General features: G+C 34.9%; 2 protein-coding genes across 3 annotated transcripts in view; one reads left to right on the top strand and one right to left on the bottom strand.

Annotated features, from left to right (window-relative positions):
- Positions 1-15847, bottom strand: part of LOC126816706 (sodium/hydrogen exchanger 8) — a 62478-nt gene extending 46631 nt beyond the window's left edge. The window contains exons 1-2 of one of the 2 annotated variants that reach the window (XM_050543450.2): positions 15559-15847; positions 369-514 (exon numbers count right to left, since the gene is read on the bottom strand). In XM_050543450.2, the coding sequence (XP_050399407.1) occupies positions 369-514; positions 15559-15818 (406 nt within the window). In that variant the 5' untranslated portion in view covers positions 15819-15847. The remainder of the gene's footprint in view (positions 1-368; positions 515-15558) is intronic. The other variant, XM_050543451.2, reaches the window with a different exon arrangement.
- A 1410-nt stretch (positions 15848-17257) lies between these two features.
- The window catches only part of LOC126815244 (uncharacterized), a 29048-nt gene continuing 28895 nt past the window's right edge, over positions 17258-17410 (top strand). Inside the window, exon 1 of the mRNA XM_056100050.1 lies at positions 17258-17267. Within this exon, the coding sequence (XP_055956025.1) occupies positions 17258-17267 (10 nt within the window). The remainder of the gene's footprint in view (positions 17268-17410) is intronic.

Here is a 17410-nt window from a genome sequence, read left to right as displayed (position 1 = left end):
TAGAGACCAAAGTTATCATCCGATTGACTTTAGATTGATACAAAGAGTTCAAGGTCTTGAGATGAACAAGTATATTGATTTTCAATGAATTTTGATAACTTAAACAGCAAAATCCATTTTATTAAATGTTTCGTGTACAAAACATTAGCATGGACAGAACTAAAAGCCAAACAAATTCTAATGATTCTCTGATAATTACTTAATGAGTTGTTACTCTTAATCAGATTTTAGTGTATTATACATGTAGATGTTTCATTAACGACAATAGAAAAAAATATGCGACAACTCTTGTTGACTGTTGGACGACACAGCTGTTATTGGTTGCCTGGCAACATATCTTTATGTTTTATGTTACCCTGGGAACCTACCAATTACAAGTAATATAAAGAATATAGTGAGACTGCTAGCATGTTCTTGTTGAGCTGTATCTTTAGTAGGACAGTCTGGTTTAACTGTAGTAGTAATAGGCACAGCTGTTGTTGTATTTTCATCCTGTTCACTGTTATTGGTTCTACTGGAAATATAAAATTCAAATATTTGTAAATATGGTATAGGCATTGACATCTTCTACATCGTTTTTTTTTTTTCTTGTAAATAAGGTCATGATTATTAACAGTCTTTGTGACTCTCTGTATGGCTATTCATTTTAACAGAAAGTGTAAATAGGACTTAAACATTAAATGCCACATACACAAAATTTGCTTTTAATGAAGTAAAATCTCCATAATTAAAATGTATGTGGAACCATTTGTATGGAAGCAATAAGAATGTAGAGCAGGGCGATATTTCGGTTTTTCTATATAAAACCGTCACAGAAATTAAGATAGGTTGCCAGGCAATGAAACAAATGCTCACAGCAGCTAAGTCATCCGGGCAGTCAACAAGCGTTGTCACATGTTTTTTCTTTTGTCAGTAAACATTTACAACACAATAAAATTCGATTACGAGTAACAACACATTTTTTTATGTAGGCTAATTATCAGAAATCATTAGAATTTGTTTCGATTGTCTCATGACCTTAAACACTGTGTATAAATTTACATTAACTTTAGCATCTAGCTCGTCCACATAATTTTTCAAAGTGATCAAGGGCCATAACTCTGGAAGCAATTATTGGAAATCGTTGAAAATTAATAGGCTTCTTCATCTCATGACCTTAAACACTGTATAAATCTAAAGTCAATCGAATATTAACTTTAGCCTGTAGAGAGTCAACAAGCAACGGACAAACCGATGGGAATATACAACAACATTTCAATGCAGATGTCAAAAATGGGCCCGTCTACAAAAAAATATCGAAAAACCAAATATAGCGCGATATATCACGGTTTTGATTTTTCTGGATATTTAACATAAATAGTGAAAAAATGTCTTTTCTTATGTTATTTACGATATTTTATTGCTTAATGATGAATAAATACTGTTATAAACACAAAGTTTGCAAACTTCTCCACCCGACCGATACCGTATGTATTATTCCTGCTTCTGTTCATTTTTTATGAATCTTGACGAATTGTTTATTCATACCGATACTTTGATTTTCCAAAGGAATCATTGATTTTCTAATTGAAATAAATTTTAATGAAGCAGAAATATAAATAATGCCAACTATAAACAGCAAAAAATGTTACGCAAAATGCATGTATGCAAAATGCACGTGATGAACAGTGTTAACGATGTAGTAGACAGACATTATCAGGGAGATTGTATACGTGTCAATTAAATATATCTAGAATAATAGCCGAGAGAGACATGTTATATATACCAATCAAGTCAATATGACGCCCATAAAACTTTTTAAAGGTTTTAATCAGTTTAGTTCGCAAGTATCCCTGTAGTTGAAGCTTAGATGACAAATGCCTCGATCTACTTAAAAAATCAGAATAAAATGAACAAGCTCTCGCGTAACAAATTAGTTGAGATACAAACACTCCATAAGCTCGTGATATTGGAATGTTACTACTAATAAATGGAAAGTTAACAATCGGGAAGTCAAAGTCATCACGTGTATCGTTCAATTTAACACTAAGTTTATGTCAATTGTCAAAATCGAGACGCAGATCCAAGTAGGAAGCGTAATTGTCACTGTCTGTAGTGTTTTTAATTTCGAGCTCATCATTATATATGAATTCTCCATAATCACTAAATTTTGGATTATTCAGTGATAGAACATCATCGATATATCGATAAGTGAAATTAAAATGTCTGACTAATCGTTTATTTGATTTTACGAGGGTAATCGGCTTCGTAGGAATAGAGAAACAAATCAGCAAGCAAAGGTGCACAGTTGGTGCCCATGGGGATACCTACCACTTGCTGATAAATTATTCTCCAAATTCAACAAAGATATTATCAATTAAAAAATCCAACATCTGAATCATCTTGTTGGCGGTGAATTTATTTTTGGAATCACTATGGTTCTTAACAAAATATGTGGAATTGTAATTAACAACTAAATATTGATATCTAACATTTCCCGATTTAGATGAAAAGACACTGTGAATAATGTCTTTTAACCGAGCTTTTAATTTACTATGGGGAATTTTAGTGTACAAAGTAGAAAAGTCAAACGTTTGTATAGATGAGATTGAAGCAAATGATCTAGATTGTAAACCATCAAGTAATTCTTTGGAATTTTTTAATATCCACATTTGATTAAAACCACTACGAGAGTATATATTGTCACAGTTTTTTTGAATACCCTCTTTTACTGCCGTTAGTATAGATGTCAATACTTTTGAAAGTGGTTTTGTGGAACAACGGGATGAACCGGCTATAAAATGTTGCTTGTAGGGATTTTTATGTAGTTCAGGTATCCAATATAACAAGGGCAGATCTGTATAGGTATCTCCACATGGAGTACCAAATGAAGTGAGTACAGATCTGTGATTGGATATAATTTCATCCTTACTAAGCGTAGAGCGTTTATACGTAGCACTGTCGATTGATTTCTTCCCCGTTCTAGAAGACCAAAAGCTACCACAGCCTTTTGGTTCAAGCACCCTTCTGAAAGTGAAACAGGTCTGGTTACCTCATCGCCGCTTGAGCAACCAGACTGTGAGAAACTGCCTCAAAGCTGTTGGATTAAGAGCCAGAAGGGTCATCGGGCGTCCACAGCTCCAGGCAGAGGTGGAACCTAAGATCATGGAGGAGAATACACTGGAGCGACAAAAGTCATTTCCTCCTGCATGCTGTTGATGGGAGAGCCCGCGTATGGAGGACTAGGAATACACGTCTTCACCCAGGAACATTTTGTGGAGGATCCCTAATGGTTTGGGGAGGCTTCTCCTATGACTGTACAGTAGACTGGATTTGGTGACTATACAAGGTTCACTCACAGGCGCTCGCTACATTCAGGAGGTTCTGGATCCTGTAATTACTGATCATTTCGATGACCACAGACTTGCCACAAGGCCCTTGTTCGTGAACGACAATCCATGACCTCATCGTTCACGTGCCGTAAACCAACATCTGGCAAATAATGCTGTCACATGAATTCCATGGCCAGCAATGTCTCCTGATTTGAACCCAATCGAACATGTTTGGGACATCATGGGCAGTTGGGTACAAAGAAGGAATCCTCCTCCACAAAAACAGCTGCAGTTATTCAGGCACGTGGTGGCAGCACACGTTACTGATGTTTTGTGATTCCTGGGGGACGGGACATTGATCAACTTTATTTAAACTGCTTTTACTGGGTGGCACACACCAACACCTTGAAATGACAATACTTAAACACCCATGTTTTTTTGATGAAATTCCATTTCAATTTCACTCTGTGTTTTCATGCACTTTTAGTGCTCATACCGTTACAAAACTTCACTTCCAAATGACCAAACGATTGTTCTTTTAATTAAAATTTGTTTTGCTTATCTTCTTTTTCTTAGTTTCATACTATACTTTCATGAAGTTAACCAATCTGTGAAAAATCAGGGGGGTGCTGAACTTTTTTTTGCTGTGTATATATTGAGAGTAGGCTTACCGGTAGACTGATTATCATTCAGCATTGAAAGTGTCATGGAGGTCCGTGTTTCGAAAAATCACTATTTGACTAATTGAATGGACACTTTTTGACATAGTACATGTTTTATAGTTTAATTTCGTATTCTTGTATTGTAAAATGCATTTTCAAGAAGGCATGCTTGAATGAGAACACATGAGTTTGCAAGGATAAATTAACAGAATCCAATCATACCCGTAGCTATAAAAACAGCCGAAAGAAGACAAGTTTTTTTTATGTTTTTTTTTTTTTTACTTTGTTGTGCCTCCTTCATATGTAAATATTCTTAATTTAAATAAAATATAATTAATATATTGGAAATTAAAATTGTAATAAACAACATAGACCAACATCTTGAGCAAATTTTCATGGATAGATCTCTATATTTGAACCAGCTCATTAAATTTTGTTTGTAAATTTGGTCCTGTATTTATGCTAAAAAGTGTCAAGTGAATACTCTGGGGGGTATTTCCAACTTTTTATGCATGTTTATTTACATTTAAAGGTGATAAATTTAAATTATTGACACGTTATAAAATATTGCAATATATATTTTCTGAAAATATCGCAATATCTGTTTTCAGGGACGACCAGGGATATCGCCCAGCTCTATAAGAATATGTCTTGTACTGGTAGTTGGCTGCAATATTGTAGCATCAATCTGATCTCCACTACAATTGGTATATTTGTTGATGCTGAGTGCAGCAAGTAAGATAGACTCAAACAAATTTTTTTTATTTTAACACATACTGTCAAAATTTGTGTATAAATAAATGAAATATGAACCATTAAAATAGTCACCAAACAATTTTTCTTTGCGGTAATGCATTTTTAATTTGTAAAGCAACATTTTTTATGTAGCCTACACAGGTGGCCATGATGTTAGCCACGTAAAATCTAAGAATTATGCAGTACAGTTTCACTTTTATTTCTATGTGGGTATGTTAAGCTAAATGTACAAACATATGCCTGTGCATTACGTTTTGGTGCCTGATCAATAGGAAATCAAGTCACAATGCAGTAAACAATAAGTCTGTAAAGACAAGGCCAAGGTTGTAAAAACAATTAAAGTGAAATTTGTATTCACATAATCAGTCAAATCATAGGTTTTGCAGTAAACAATAAGTGTCCAAGACCAAAGTTGTAAAAACAATAAGACTATTCAAATAAAATTGTGCTTTGTGATAAACCCTGACTTTATCAAAATATTGCAATTAGATTTCTGACCGCAATATACAGCCCTAGTGCCAGTGGAACCATTTCTAGTAGACTATCGTTGAGTATGTACATGTATGTAGTTACTTTAAGTTTAGCCACTCTCGGCTCATTTATAAAATGTTATATAGACATTAGTAAATATCACATTGCCTGTTTTTTATGATGCTTTAATATAAGGCAAAGCTCTAAACCATCACGCAAAGCGCAGTGCTTGAGCAAAGCTCTTTTCTGTAACACAGGAGCGTAACTGAAACTGTCACAGACTGTTGGTTGAAAAACAAGCAAACAGTGAGGCCGATATCCCCCGCCGAAATCCCAAAATAAATAGATGGCACATATTAATTAATCGCACATTTATTTTTTTCAAAAGTATCAAGCAATCAAACTGATTATCAACTATACACTAAGTTTCATCACCCTCTACTGATAGAATCAAAGTTATTGTGTCCCAAAGCATCGACCAATGAAATTTCTTAGCTCTGCTTAGCTTGAAATGTTAAACATTGAACTCAGTCAAGACATTCAGCTAATGAACATCTACATCAAGTTTAAACATTCTACCTTGATTAAAAGCAGAGTTGTTATGTTCCAAAGTCCTGACCAATCAAATTGCTTATCGCTCCTTAACCTAAGCAGAAAATTTTCATCATCAATACCAAGGCATTCACCTAAAGAAAGTCTACACCAAATTTGAATTAGAAGGAGAGTTATACTATTGTGTTCCAAAGTATCGACCAATCAAATTGCTTATTGCTCTGCTTACCCTGAGCAGAAAATGCACACTATCGAACTTAGTCAAGGTATTGATGTGATAAAACTATACATCAAGTGTCTTCACTCTCACTTAATTAGAATTAGAATTAATGTTATCGTGTCCCAAAAGCATCAACTAATCAAATTGCTTATCTCTGCTTACCCTGAGAAGAAAATTCTCATCTTCGAACTCCATCAAGGCATTGACCTAATAAACACCCACACCAAGTTTGAACATTCTAGCTTAGAAGGAGAGTTATTGTGTCCCAAAAACTGTGACAAAAATTCAGACCGGAACAGGGTACACTTGGAAAAACAGGCAATGCACATGTCAACATAGAGTTATCTCCCCTCTATCAAATCTAGTCCAACTCCATGCAAGATTACACGTCTAATCAATGATGTCACATGACGTCAATGAAAATATTCTCATACTTTTTGGTTCTTTTTTTAAACAAAATTACTCGGTAATTTATCCAATACTCATACAATTTCGATCTAAATTAAAATCAATTTGGTAAAAAGAAATTATTTAACATTGTTTGCATCACTTGAGAAACTTAATTACTGTCTGAACCGTGGTAAATTTTAAACTACTGAATAATTGTTATTATAAACTTGCCTATGTGTTTGAAATCACCCCCGGTTGAATAAAATCCATTGCACAATTGAATATCCAAACGGAAAAAAAGATCTCTCTTGAAAAGTCAATGTTTTTGCTTGTATTTTCGACTAAGTTCATCACAATATTGTACATGTCACGTGATGAGCTAAACCATCTTAACATGTTGAAGGGGGCAATGATTGACAAATTTCGACAATCACGTGTGTTGCAATCACAACAACGCGTGACCTTTCCAATCGTTTGAGTTTTGCCAATAAAAATGGCAACTGAAGACAATAAAATTAATTTGGATACAACTGATTGTATATATCACCGATTATACGAATACTCGTAAATATTGCTTTCCACATCATCATCACCCCATAATTGTAAATACCCGGTACATATTTTAATAAATTATTTTAGGCCCTACATCCCTGTCAATTATATGCAACTCTGGCTAACATTTACAAATAAACACACTTTATTTCATAATTTTAATTGATAATATTTCATAACTATTAACGCAGGATCTAATCCCAATGCTCTGTGGTTATTAGTCCATTTTCAGAGTTTTATGATTACCATAAAAACTATGAAAAAAAGGCCACCGCTTCTCAATAATTTCCATATTTAATTCACGTTCTGTCTGTTCACATCAATAATATTCCTGATTAAATTACCTTTTTTTTTTTTGGTTTATTCAACAGAAACTAAAATCGAAACATTGTTGATAAGAACAGTTCGGTTTGTCTAAACATCGTTTATTGTCTTTATAAAAATGTATTTAAATTTAAAACAAAAAATCACTTGTCAAAAGAGGTACATGTATCGCAGATTGCATGTATTATTGGGTACTGGGTAGTGTGTGTTGATTATGCAGCCCATGGGAAAAACTTGTGCAAGTTTCGCACTAAATTTAACCAGAGTAACCAATAAAGTAGCCTAAGCACAGAATAACTCATATGGCATGATACCTTTTACAGTAATAGAATTCAAAGCGTTGATTGGCTGAGGCATGATCGCGATCTATGAAATGCCATCAGAAAATTCCATTCTCTGTGGATTTCAAAATGAAGTTGTACTTGTGATTAATATAGGCATATAGTTAATAACTGAGAGTATAACCGTATGGATACATTGCCCTGTAAATTTCAAAATGAAGCCAGGATTTTCGGAAATTAATTGTGTTACCGAGACGCAAAATTCTGAACAGTTTTGCACAATAGAAATAATATTCAAAAAGAAATAGAAAGACATGGAATTATCTACCGATAATTAAACCGATGTACGGTATGGTATGACTTGTTGTTGATAACAATTTTTGGTATTTATAAAAAAAACAAGCGGTTGTCATGCAAGATATGCCTACATTTTGCAAGAGATGGACAGAGAACAAGCTCAAAAAAAATAAGTGATTTTTCGTACAATCAGGGGCCAAAATTCAGGAAGTTACGATCCGATATATGCGACTATCGAAAGCAACCAAGATCTTTGGGTTATAAACATGCATTTCAAGTTTCATCAAAATCGGCACAAAATTGTGACCTCCAGAAGGTCCACAACCTTAATATACCAGATGTTTACACTATTTGCGTATAAGGGGCAGCCATTTTGTCTGGCAGTTTTGGTTCGATTTTCAAGGGACGGCCATTTTGTCTGGCAGTTTTGGCCCGATTTTCACGAAATTCGAACTTAACCTTCATTATGGTGTAACGGTGATATATTCAAACGTTTTAAATCGGATAATAATTGTGACCTCTAGAGCGACCCCAAGCTAAAAACGCCATTTTTCATACAATCAGGAGCCATAATTCAGGAAGTTACGATCCGATATGCACGAATATCGAAAGCAACCAAGATCTTTGGGTTATAAACATGCATTTCAAGTTTCATCAAAATCAGAATAAAATTTTGACCTCTACAGGGTCCACAACATTGATATACCATATTTTTACGCTATTGACTACGAGGCGTGGCCATTTTGTCTGTCAGTTTTGGTTCGATTTTTACGAAATTCAAACTCAACCATCCTTAGGGTATAACAGTGATATTCAAATGTTTTTTAAATCGGATAAGAATTATGATAGTCCGGTAAAAATAATAAATAACCTAGAACAAATTGCAACAGAATTTTTCTCGACGGAATCTGGTAGAGGGATCCCTGAAGGTCTCCCAAACAAAAATTGCCCAAAATAAAAAGATAGGTTTTCGAGTAATTAGCATAAATCCAATATGGCCCTATTGGCACCTTAAAACTCCAATATCTCGGGAATGGTTGAGTTTGGAGGGTGTAAATGTATTACAGGTAGATAGGAAAGTGGTACAGATTACTCAGAAAAACATAGCTAAAAGACGTTCCTGTGACGTCATACCGTCATACGGCCAATAATTTGCATAAATCCAATATGGCCACCATTGAAACTTAAAACTCCAATATCTCAGGAATGGTTGAGTTTGGAGGATGTAAATGTATTACGAGTAGATAGAAAAGTGCTACCAAAAAACTAGAAAAACAATGCCAGGTGTCGTCCTCGTGACGTCATAAGTCATACGGTCAACAATTAGCATGAATCCAAAATAAAAAGATAGGTTTTTGAGTAATTATCATAAATCCAATATGGCACCTTAAAACTCCAATATCTCAGGAGTGATTGATTTTATAGGGTGTAAATTATATTAGGGGTAGATATAAAAGTGGTACCAAAGAATTGAAGATAGGTTGCAGGCAACGAAACATAAGCCCACAGCAGCTATATTAAAACAGGATTTCGTTGATTGATTAAATTTTTAAATGGCGTCGTAAGCGGAGATTAACCGTTACGTTGACGTCATACTACCGTAAATAATTTTAGATCGAGGCTAAATGATAGATTGTACGAAACGAGACCGCTGTTGAGCGAGGCCGCATGTCAGTCAATTTGATTAAAAGTACGATATACATGTATACGGCCTTGATATTATGTTTAGTTGTGGTTAAAATGAGAGTTTGGATATCGGTATTATAGGCTACGCTCCTTTGTCACTTGCGTTTACAGAAAAATTATAGAAATTGATAAACATCGCAGCTTACATCACCCCCAGTTGAATTGCAACTCCATGGGATCACTGTTCGGGAGTTACGCAGGCCTACCAGTTACAGTACAAGAGTACACGCAGGCTAACAATATGCCTCATTGATTTGGTCCATTCCTTTCAAACTTTTGCTTCTTATCTATATATTAAAAGTCTTATTTTTAATTTGTAGTAAAAATAAGTGTGATACGAATTGAATTGCAACCCCGTCTCAAACCACACCCATTGAAAACGTTACTTGATAATCGAGATTATGTAGGTGGAGTTAACGCCTGTCAATCAAACGATCGTCTATTTTCGGAGACAGTGAAGAGAGAATTGACTCCCATTTCTAGTCAAAAATTACAATAGTGATAACTTTGTTCAGAATAAAGTAATTTGACTGAAATTTTCAATATATTCTTCTTTCATCATCTACTTTTGAACTGATATAGCAAGAATGGCCAACTCTCTATTAAAATCTCCCATAATGTATCTTTAAGTAATTATCAGAAAACCATTAGAATTTGTTTGGTTTTTATAAAGTTCTGTCCCAGTTTAGTAAACGAAACTTTTAAGATCATGGATTTAGCTGTTTCAAGTCATAAAGATTCATTGAAAATCAATATACTTGTTCATCTCAAGACCTTAAACTCTGTGTATCAATCTTAAGTCAATCAGATGATAACTTTAGCCACTGGAGTGTCACAAGATTTTTCAAAGTGATCAAGGACCATAACTCTGGCAGTAATAATCCGAAATCGTTGAAAATCAATATGATTCTTCGTCTCTTGGCCTCAAACACTGTGTATAAATTTAAAGTCAATCGGATATTAACTTTAGCCTCTAGAGCGTCCACAAGATTTTTCAAAGTGATCAAGGGCCATAATTCTGGCAGTAATTATCGGAAATCGCTGAAAATCAATAGGATTCTTCGTCTCATGACCTTAAACACTGTGTATAAATTTAAAGTCAATTGGATTTTAACTTTAGCCTCTAGAACGTCCACAAGATTTTTCAAAGTGATCAAGGGCCATAACTCAGGCAGTAATTATCGAAAATCGTTGAAAATCAATAGGCTTCTTCGTCTCAAGACCTTAAACATTGTTTATAAATTTAAAGTCAATCGGATATTAACTTTGTCCTCTAGAGTGTCCACAAAATTTTTTGAAGTGATCAAGGGCCATAACTTTGGCAGTAATTATCGGAAATTGCTGAAAATCAATAGGCTTCTTTGTCTCATGACCTTAAACACTGTGTAAAAATCTAAAGTCAATCGGATATTAACTTTAGCCTGAACGCCGACCGGACGGACGTGGGCGACAACAATATACAACCACATTTCACATTTCAGGCAGTAATTTTCGAAAATTGTTGAAAATCAATAGGCTTCTTCGTCTCATGACCTTAAACACTGTGTATAAATTTAAAGTCAATCGGATATTAACTTTGACCTCTAGAGCGTCTACAAGATTTTTTGAAGTGATCAAAGGCAATAACTCGGGCAGTAATTTTCGAAAATTGTTGAAAATCAATAGGCTTCTTTGTCTCATGACCTTAAACGCTGTGTATAAATTTAAAGTCAATCGGATATTAACTTTGACCTCTAGAGCGTCGACAAGATTTTTTGAAGTGATCAAGGGCCATAACTCGGGCAGTAATTATCGAAAATTGTTGAAAATCAATAGGCTTCTTCGTCTCATGACCTTAAACACTGTGTATAAATTTAAAGTCAATCGGATATTAACTTTGACCTATAACTTTGACAAGATTTTTTTTTAAGTGATCAAGGGCCATAACTCTGACAGTAATTATCGGAAATCACTGAAAATCAATAGGTTTCTTCGTCTCATGACCTTAAACACTATGTATAAATTTAAAGTCAATCGGATATTAACTTTAGCCTCTAGAGCGTCCACAAGATTTTTCAAAGTGATCAAGGGCCGTAACTCTGGCAGTAATTATCGGAAATCGCTGAAAATCAATAGGCTTCTTCGCCTCATGACCTTAAATACTGTGTATAAATTTAAAGTCAATCCGATATTAACTTTAGCCTCTAGAGCGTCCACAATTGCTTGTGGACGCCGGATCGACGGGACGGACGGGAGCGACAACTATATACGACCAGATTTCAATGTGGGCGTATAAAAAAGCATAATCTATAACGTCCCTGTTCCGTCATAACTTCATACGTCCAACAATTGTTATAAATCCAATATGGCTGCCATAGGAACCTTAAAACTGCAATATATCGGGAATGGTTGAGTTCAAGGGTGTAAATGTATTGCGGGAAGGTTGGAAAGTGCTACCAAAGCATCAGAAAAAAAACATTGCCAAATTACGTCAATGTGACGTCATAATGCCATAGTCCAATCATTAGTATAAATCCAATATGGCCGCTTTTGGAAATCTTTAAACTCTAATATTTTATGTATTATGGGCAGACAATGTGAAAAGACGTAATGATTAAACGAATAACCTGGACAATTCTTCGACAATTATGATAATTCGACTAGAAGAAATTTATCAAAACAGCAGCCACACTAATCTGCAGCAAGATTATTAAACAAAATCCATCACACCTCCAGAAAAGTATTACTTGGACCAGAAACAATAAAGTTTTTGAGTGCATTTTGCATCAATTTTGCTGAAGAATACACAATCACTTTCAACTGTTTAAACGATCCTTTGACACCATCCTTTTTTTTCGATTTGATTAAACAATATGTGCCTACTCGATCCGTATGTTCATCTCATAAAACCCAACTTGTATGTCCAGTACATAAGTCAAAATTTGGTGAGAGAGCTTTTATGTACGCAGCACCAAAAGAATGGAACAAATTGCCTCTGGAAGTCCAAAATATAGGCTATATTTAAACGACGTCTAAAAACCCGTTTTTTTACCCAAACTTTAAAACTATAATTTAAATACTTCACTTTCCATTGGTATGCAGTAACTTGAATATTCCTTTGTATTCTTTTGTTTATTTGTATATATATGTATGTTTTTTATAATCATATCTACGTTGTAAAGCGCCACAGAGCAGTTTGACTGAATGTTCAGCGCTATAGAAAACGATTATTAATATTATTATTATGTTTGGTAAAAGCGGCGATACCCCAAGCAATTTTAGACCTATTTCATTCAGCGTTCACGATACAGCTACATCATATTTATAGTCCAGGATTTTTGATCGGTACTTTGAATGCATACGACTTCTGTACCTCTTATTTGAAATTAAAGCAGTAACCATGTAGTAATGTCAGACTTCCTTGTTGTGTTTCCTTTGTGATCGTAAAATAAAACTACGGGTTAGTTCGTTTCTACAGCTTTACTATTAAACTGCTTGCAAGGTTTCTATGTTCATGTTTTCAATAAAGCATTGATGATAGCTGCTAAGAATATCAGGGTGAAATTTGCTCAATTTCACTCAACACCCTCTTTTATAACTCCCTAATTTCTGCACGCCATTGACTGACCTAGGCGTTGATTTCCTTCCCAAATATGGAATAAGCACCCCAATTTACCCCAAACCAGGGGGAGCACATTACCGTATTTGGTCTATCAAGGATCAACCACATGTCATAAACAGATAGGATGTTTTGACAATGGTAAGGATCTTACCAAAATATCACTGATTTCTTTTTTTTATAATGTATATAAAAATATCATTCCACTTCATTAGTACATGGGATTTGACTCTATAGAATGTAATATCCAATAAATAGTTAAAGGACCAAAGTATTACATTGAACGACCTTCTAGAGACACATGGACAGACGCTCCAGAACTAGACCAGACAAGTTTGTTAACTAATTCACCTGACGCCAATTTAAAGATTTAAATTCATAGTCAACGATTCGCATAAACCTGAACCAATTGCATACTTGATACTAAAGTCCCTGAAATCGTCAATAAAGAAGAACTGCTAGCAGAAGAATTGTACGGTCCATAATTGAAATCCAGGTCTATCAGAAACCAAGTACAATATTCCTGTTAAAACCTTTACAAACTGACGACATGTATATAGATATTCAAGATATATATGAATTGTTTGACAAGATGATACAAGTAATACATTTTCACCCTCTAAACTCAGCCATCCGCGAGAAACTGGATGTTTATGGTTCCAATGGTGGCCATATTGGATTTATACTAATTATTGGACGTATGACGTTACGACGTCCTGGTGACATAATATGGCAATGTTTTTCCGATTCTTTAGTAACACTTTCCTATCTACCCGTAATACATTTACACCCTCCAAACTCATCCATTCCTGAGATATTGAAGTTTTAAGGTGCCAATGGCGGCCACATTGGATTTATGCTAATTGTTGGCCGTATGACGTTATGACGTCACAAGGAAGTCGTCTGGCATTGTTTTTCTAGTTCTTTGGTAGCACTTTCCTATCTACTCGTAATACATTTACATCCTCCAAACTTAAACGGTCAATCCCGAATATATTTTGGAGAATAAAACTGATTAATTTTGTGTTAAAATCCCTTAAAATCCGATACCTTAGGGCCGAGCAACTAACTCAGTATACGTAATACATTTTCAAACAACTTAAACCTGTTAGTCTTAATCTGGAATTGGAGACCGGTGTCTGGATAAAACCAGACTTTTATTTTATAAAAATAATGTGTAGGTGAAATTTACCTTTCGTTGTCAACTACAGCACATAGGTCATTCACTGTATAGACCTCTAAAGGAACGGGAATCGATTATCAGGTCACCCAATCAAAAAAACTGAACTGAAATCTTAAAAGGGTTACGTGTCCGGATAAGCAGTTTTGACGTTCACGTCCAAACAACTCAATATTCTGAGCTTAAATTTTGGGACAGGGTAAATATAGCATTCCTCTATATTTTGGCGCTTAAATTTCATAGTACTCATACTTTTATTTTTTAGACGCTGTTCAAGTTGGGATAGTCCCTTAAACCAATCCCGAGATATTGGAGTTTTAAGTTTCAATTGTGGCCATATTGGATTTATGCAAATTATTGGCCATATTACGTCACAGGAACGTCTTTTAGCTATGTTTTTCTGAATCATCTGTACCACTTTCCTATCTACCCGTAATACATTTACACCCTCGTACTTCGTTAACTTCGTAGCAACTCTGCTAATCCTGTTAAAAAGAACTGTGAAAATAACAATAAACCCGGGATTATCTGTTAATTAATTTTTTGTTTTATTAAATTTTAATGACAAACCCTGATCTGCTGATCATTGTTTTCACACATAACGAGAAACATTATTTGATACTGATTGAGTATGTAAACTAAAAGTACCCTCAAAGCCAAGTTTTGTCACGATCATCTAGTATCGATTTTCCATTGCCACTTTGTTGCTACACAGAAGTTTTAGCGCCTCATATATTACTTACAGAGTTACACCCCCTGAAAATCGGTGACAAATTCAGCAATGTTTTTTGGACATCATTTGCTTTTTCGACACAATAAAATTAATTCATGGATTTTCTTCACAAAAATGGATCAATATTATTGAATACATCACAATGGTAGACAGTTGGTACAAAATGACACGTTTACTGTTACAGAAGTTATATCAGAGATTTGAGTCAAAGAATTTTCGTTCCAAGCAAGTTTCAGCGACAGCCAAATTTGCCCGTGCAAGTATTCACGTTTGCTCCCAATGGCAATGCATCCAAGCATAAAAATTACTTGATGTCAGCACTAACAAACACTGAGATTTTATTAAGAGGTCACTCCTGTTAAGCGGTCAGTGATGCAAATTCGCTTGAGTAGCTACTTATTAATACAGATTCTACTGTGTATGTGATGAAGGTTTAAAATTTGACAACATAGCCTATCATCACTCAGCTTCACTCTACTGAGACAATGCCTGTTACATATTATGATCTAGTCAATAACAATATAAAATGAAACTGATAGATCTACCTATTATTTAAGACGGGTTCTGGGGGTGCATTGATAAACACTCTTCTGGTGGTAATAGTTGTTGACTTGAGGGTAGGCCTATCCTCAGTCTTTGGTTTTTCTCCGCTCTCTCTAACTTTTCTGTGAACAGTTTCAAAATCAACATTCTGTTTGTCTCCGATTTGATGGATACGTTGGCTTCTTGTACTGCCGATATATAATACAAAACACAGCGCAAAAATAATGGAAACGCAAAATGTCCATTTTAACTTGATGATCATCTTTCTTTCGATTTATTTGCATGGCAAAAAAAAACGTGAACAATAAGGTGAACTTGATTCTCAATAACAAGTGAAGGATCGGCTAGCGGTATTGCGTATTGATAATAGATTTCAGAGAATGACTTGTTTCTATTTCGCATGCATTATTTATACACTTCTTATTATAATTCCTTTAAAATTATTAGGTTACGGTACGATATCAAACCAATAAAAAAAACATATCACATGTCAGAAGTCGCAGCCTTCTTAAAAGTTTGTAAGATCAATAACACCTATGTAATCAACTAGTACTAGATAAAGATAACTCTCATGAATATTCTTCTGGAAACAGACCGCCATTAGATGTCCTTTGATATCATTATAAAACTCAGGACGGGCGGAATTTTAATAATGATCTTCTTTGTCTGAACTCCGATACAAACCAACTCGCCACACAGAAACGGTTATTCGTTGTCGAAACCCAACGTCTCTGATCGTCATTTGAGGTTGTTGCTGTTTTCATTTTTTAATCCCCTGCAAATTACAATAGTAACAATATCGTGAAAGTTGTCCGATAAATGCAAATGACGATCATCAGCTTTAAGGAACTCTATTTTATATTCTGCCAGATTTAAAAAGATTTTTCATAATTTTCAGCAATAATACACTGATTTAAGAAAGTTAAATGCCTTATAGACAATGCCCAAATTTATATTGAACGCCTTGACTCGTTCTACTCAGCGTAATATTAGTTCCTTGAAGGAAAAGGTAGCCTAGTATGTCGACATCGTACACGGGTAAAGTTTAAACTTTCGTTATCAAGTAGATCTACTTAAAAAAAAAAAAAAAAAAATTAAAATGTATGACGCGAAGAGTTTGGAATTTCCAGTGATCGAGCCTCCAGACATCGAAATTTGATATCTGTTGTTTATTTCTTGCTGTATGTAGTTTGTCTTGTCCGCAGGTTTCTCTTGTTCTAAGTGTAGTGCGATCCTCCCGCACCTACTGTTAGTGACGTAATTAGTTTTCGGAATACAAAGTCGTATCTCTCTCTATAGGCTTTGACGGAATATAGTGTTTATTACGTCATACGATTATGATCGACATGGTGGACATACTCCAAGACAAGGCCAAATTGCTTGAAAGGGAACTTGACATAACAGGTATGAAGGTATTGTTTCAACTCTAATTCTAAATGGCACAATTAGCCAGCCCCGAATTGAACTGATAGACGCGACAATCACACCGCGGCAAGCAAGGGGTAGAAGAGGGGGTGAGGGGATAGGAATGGCGCACTAGTGGGGTTTAATAACTGATGCAGGAACTTGAGGAAGAGCAAAATCAAATGACTGTGAATTATATTCCCCATTGACGACTCATTTTTCACGCCTTCAGCACCCCTTGCAAATCTTCCCGAGGAGACAAATTTCTATCATTCTATTGTCAGTAACTCCCCAAAAATGTGTGCGAGTTTGAACCAGTTATGCCCTTATAACTTATAGTAGAAGCATCCTTTCACTGATTTCAGGGTTAAGTGAGTGAAGACCACGAAAACATTTTGAAGATTTGAAATCCTTCTTTAAAATCTATTACCCATCGAGATTTTATATTTT

The sequence above is a fragment of the Patella vulgata genome, chromosome 3 (assembly GCF_932274485.2).
Source record: "Patella vulgata chromosome 3, xgPatVulg1.2, whole genome shotgun sequence".
NCBI lineage: Eukaryota > Metazoa > Mollusca > Gastropoda > Patellidae > Patella > Patella vulgata.
The sequence above is the reverse complement of the archived record's forward strand: the minus strand, read 5'-3'. Positions and strand labels throughout refer to the sequence as shown.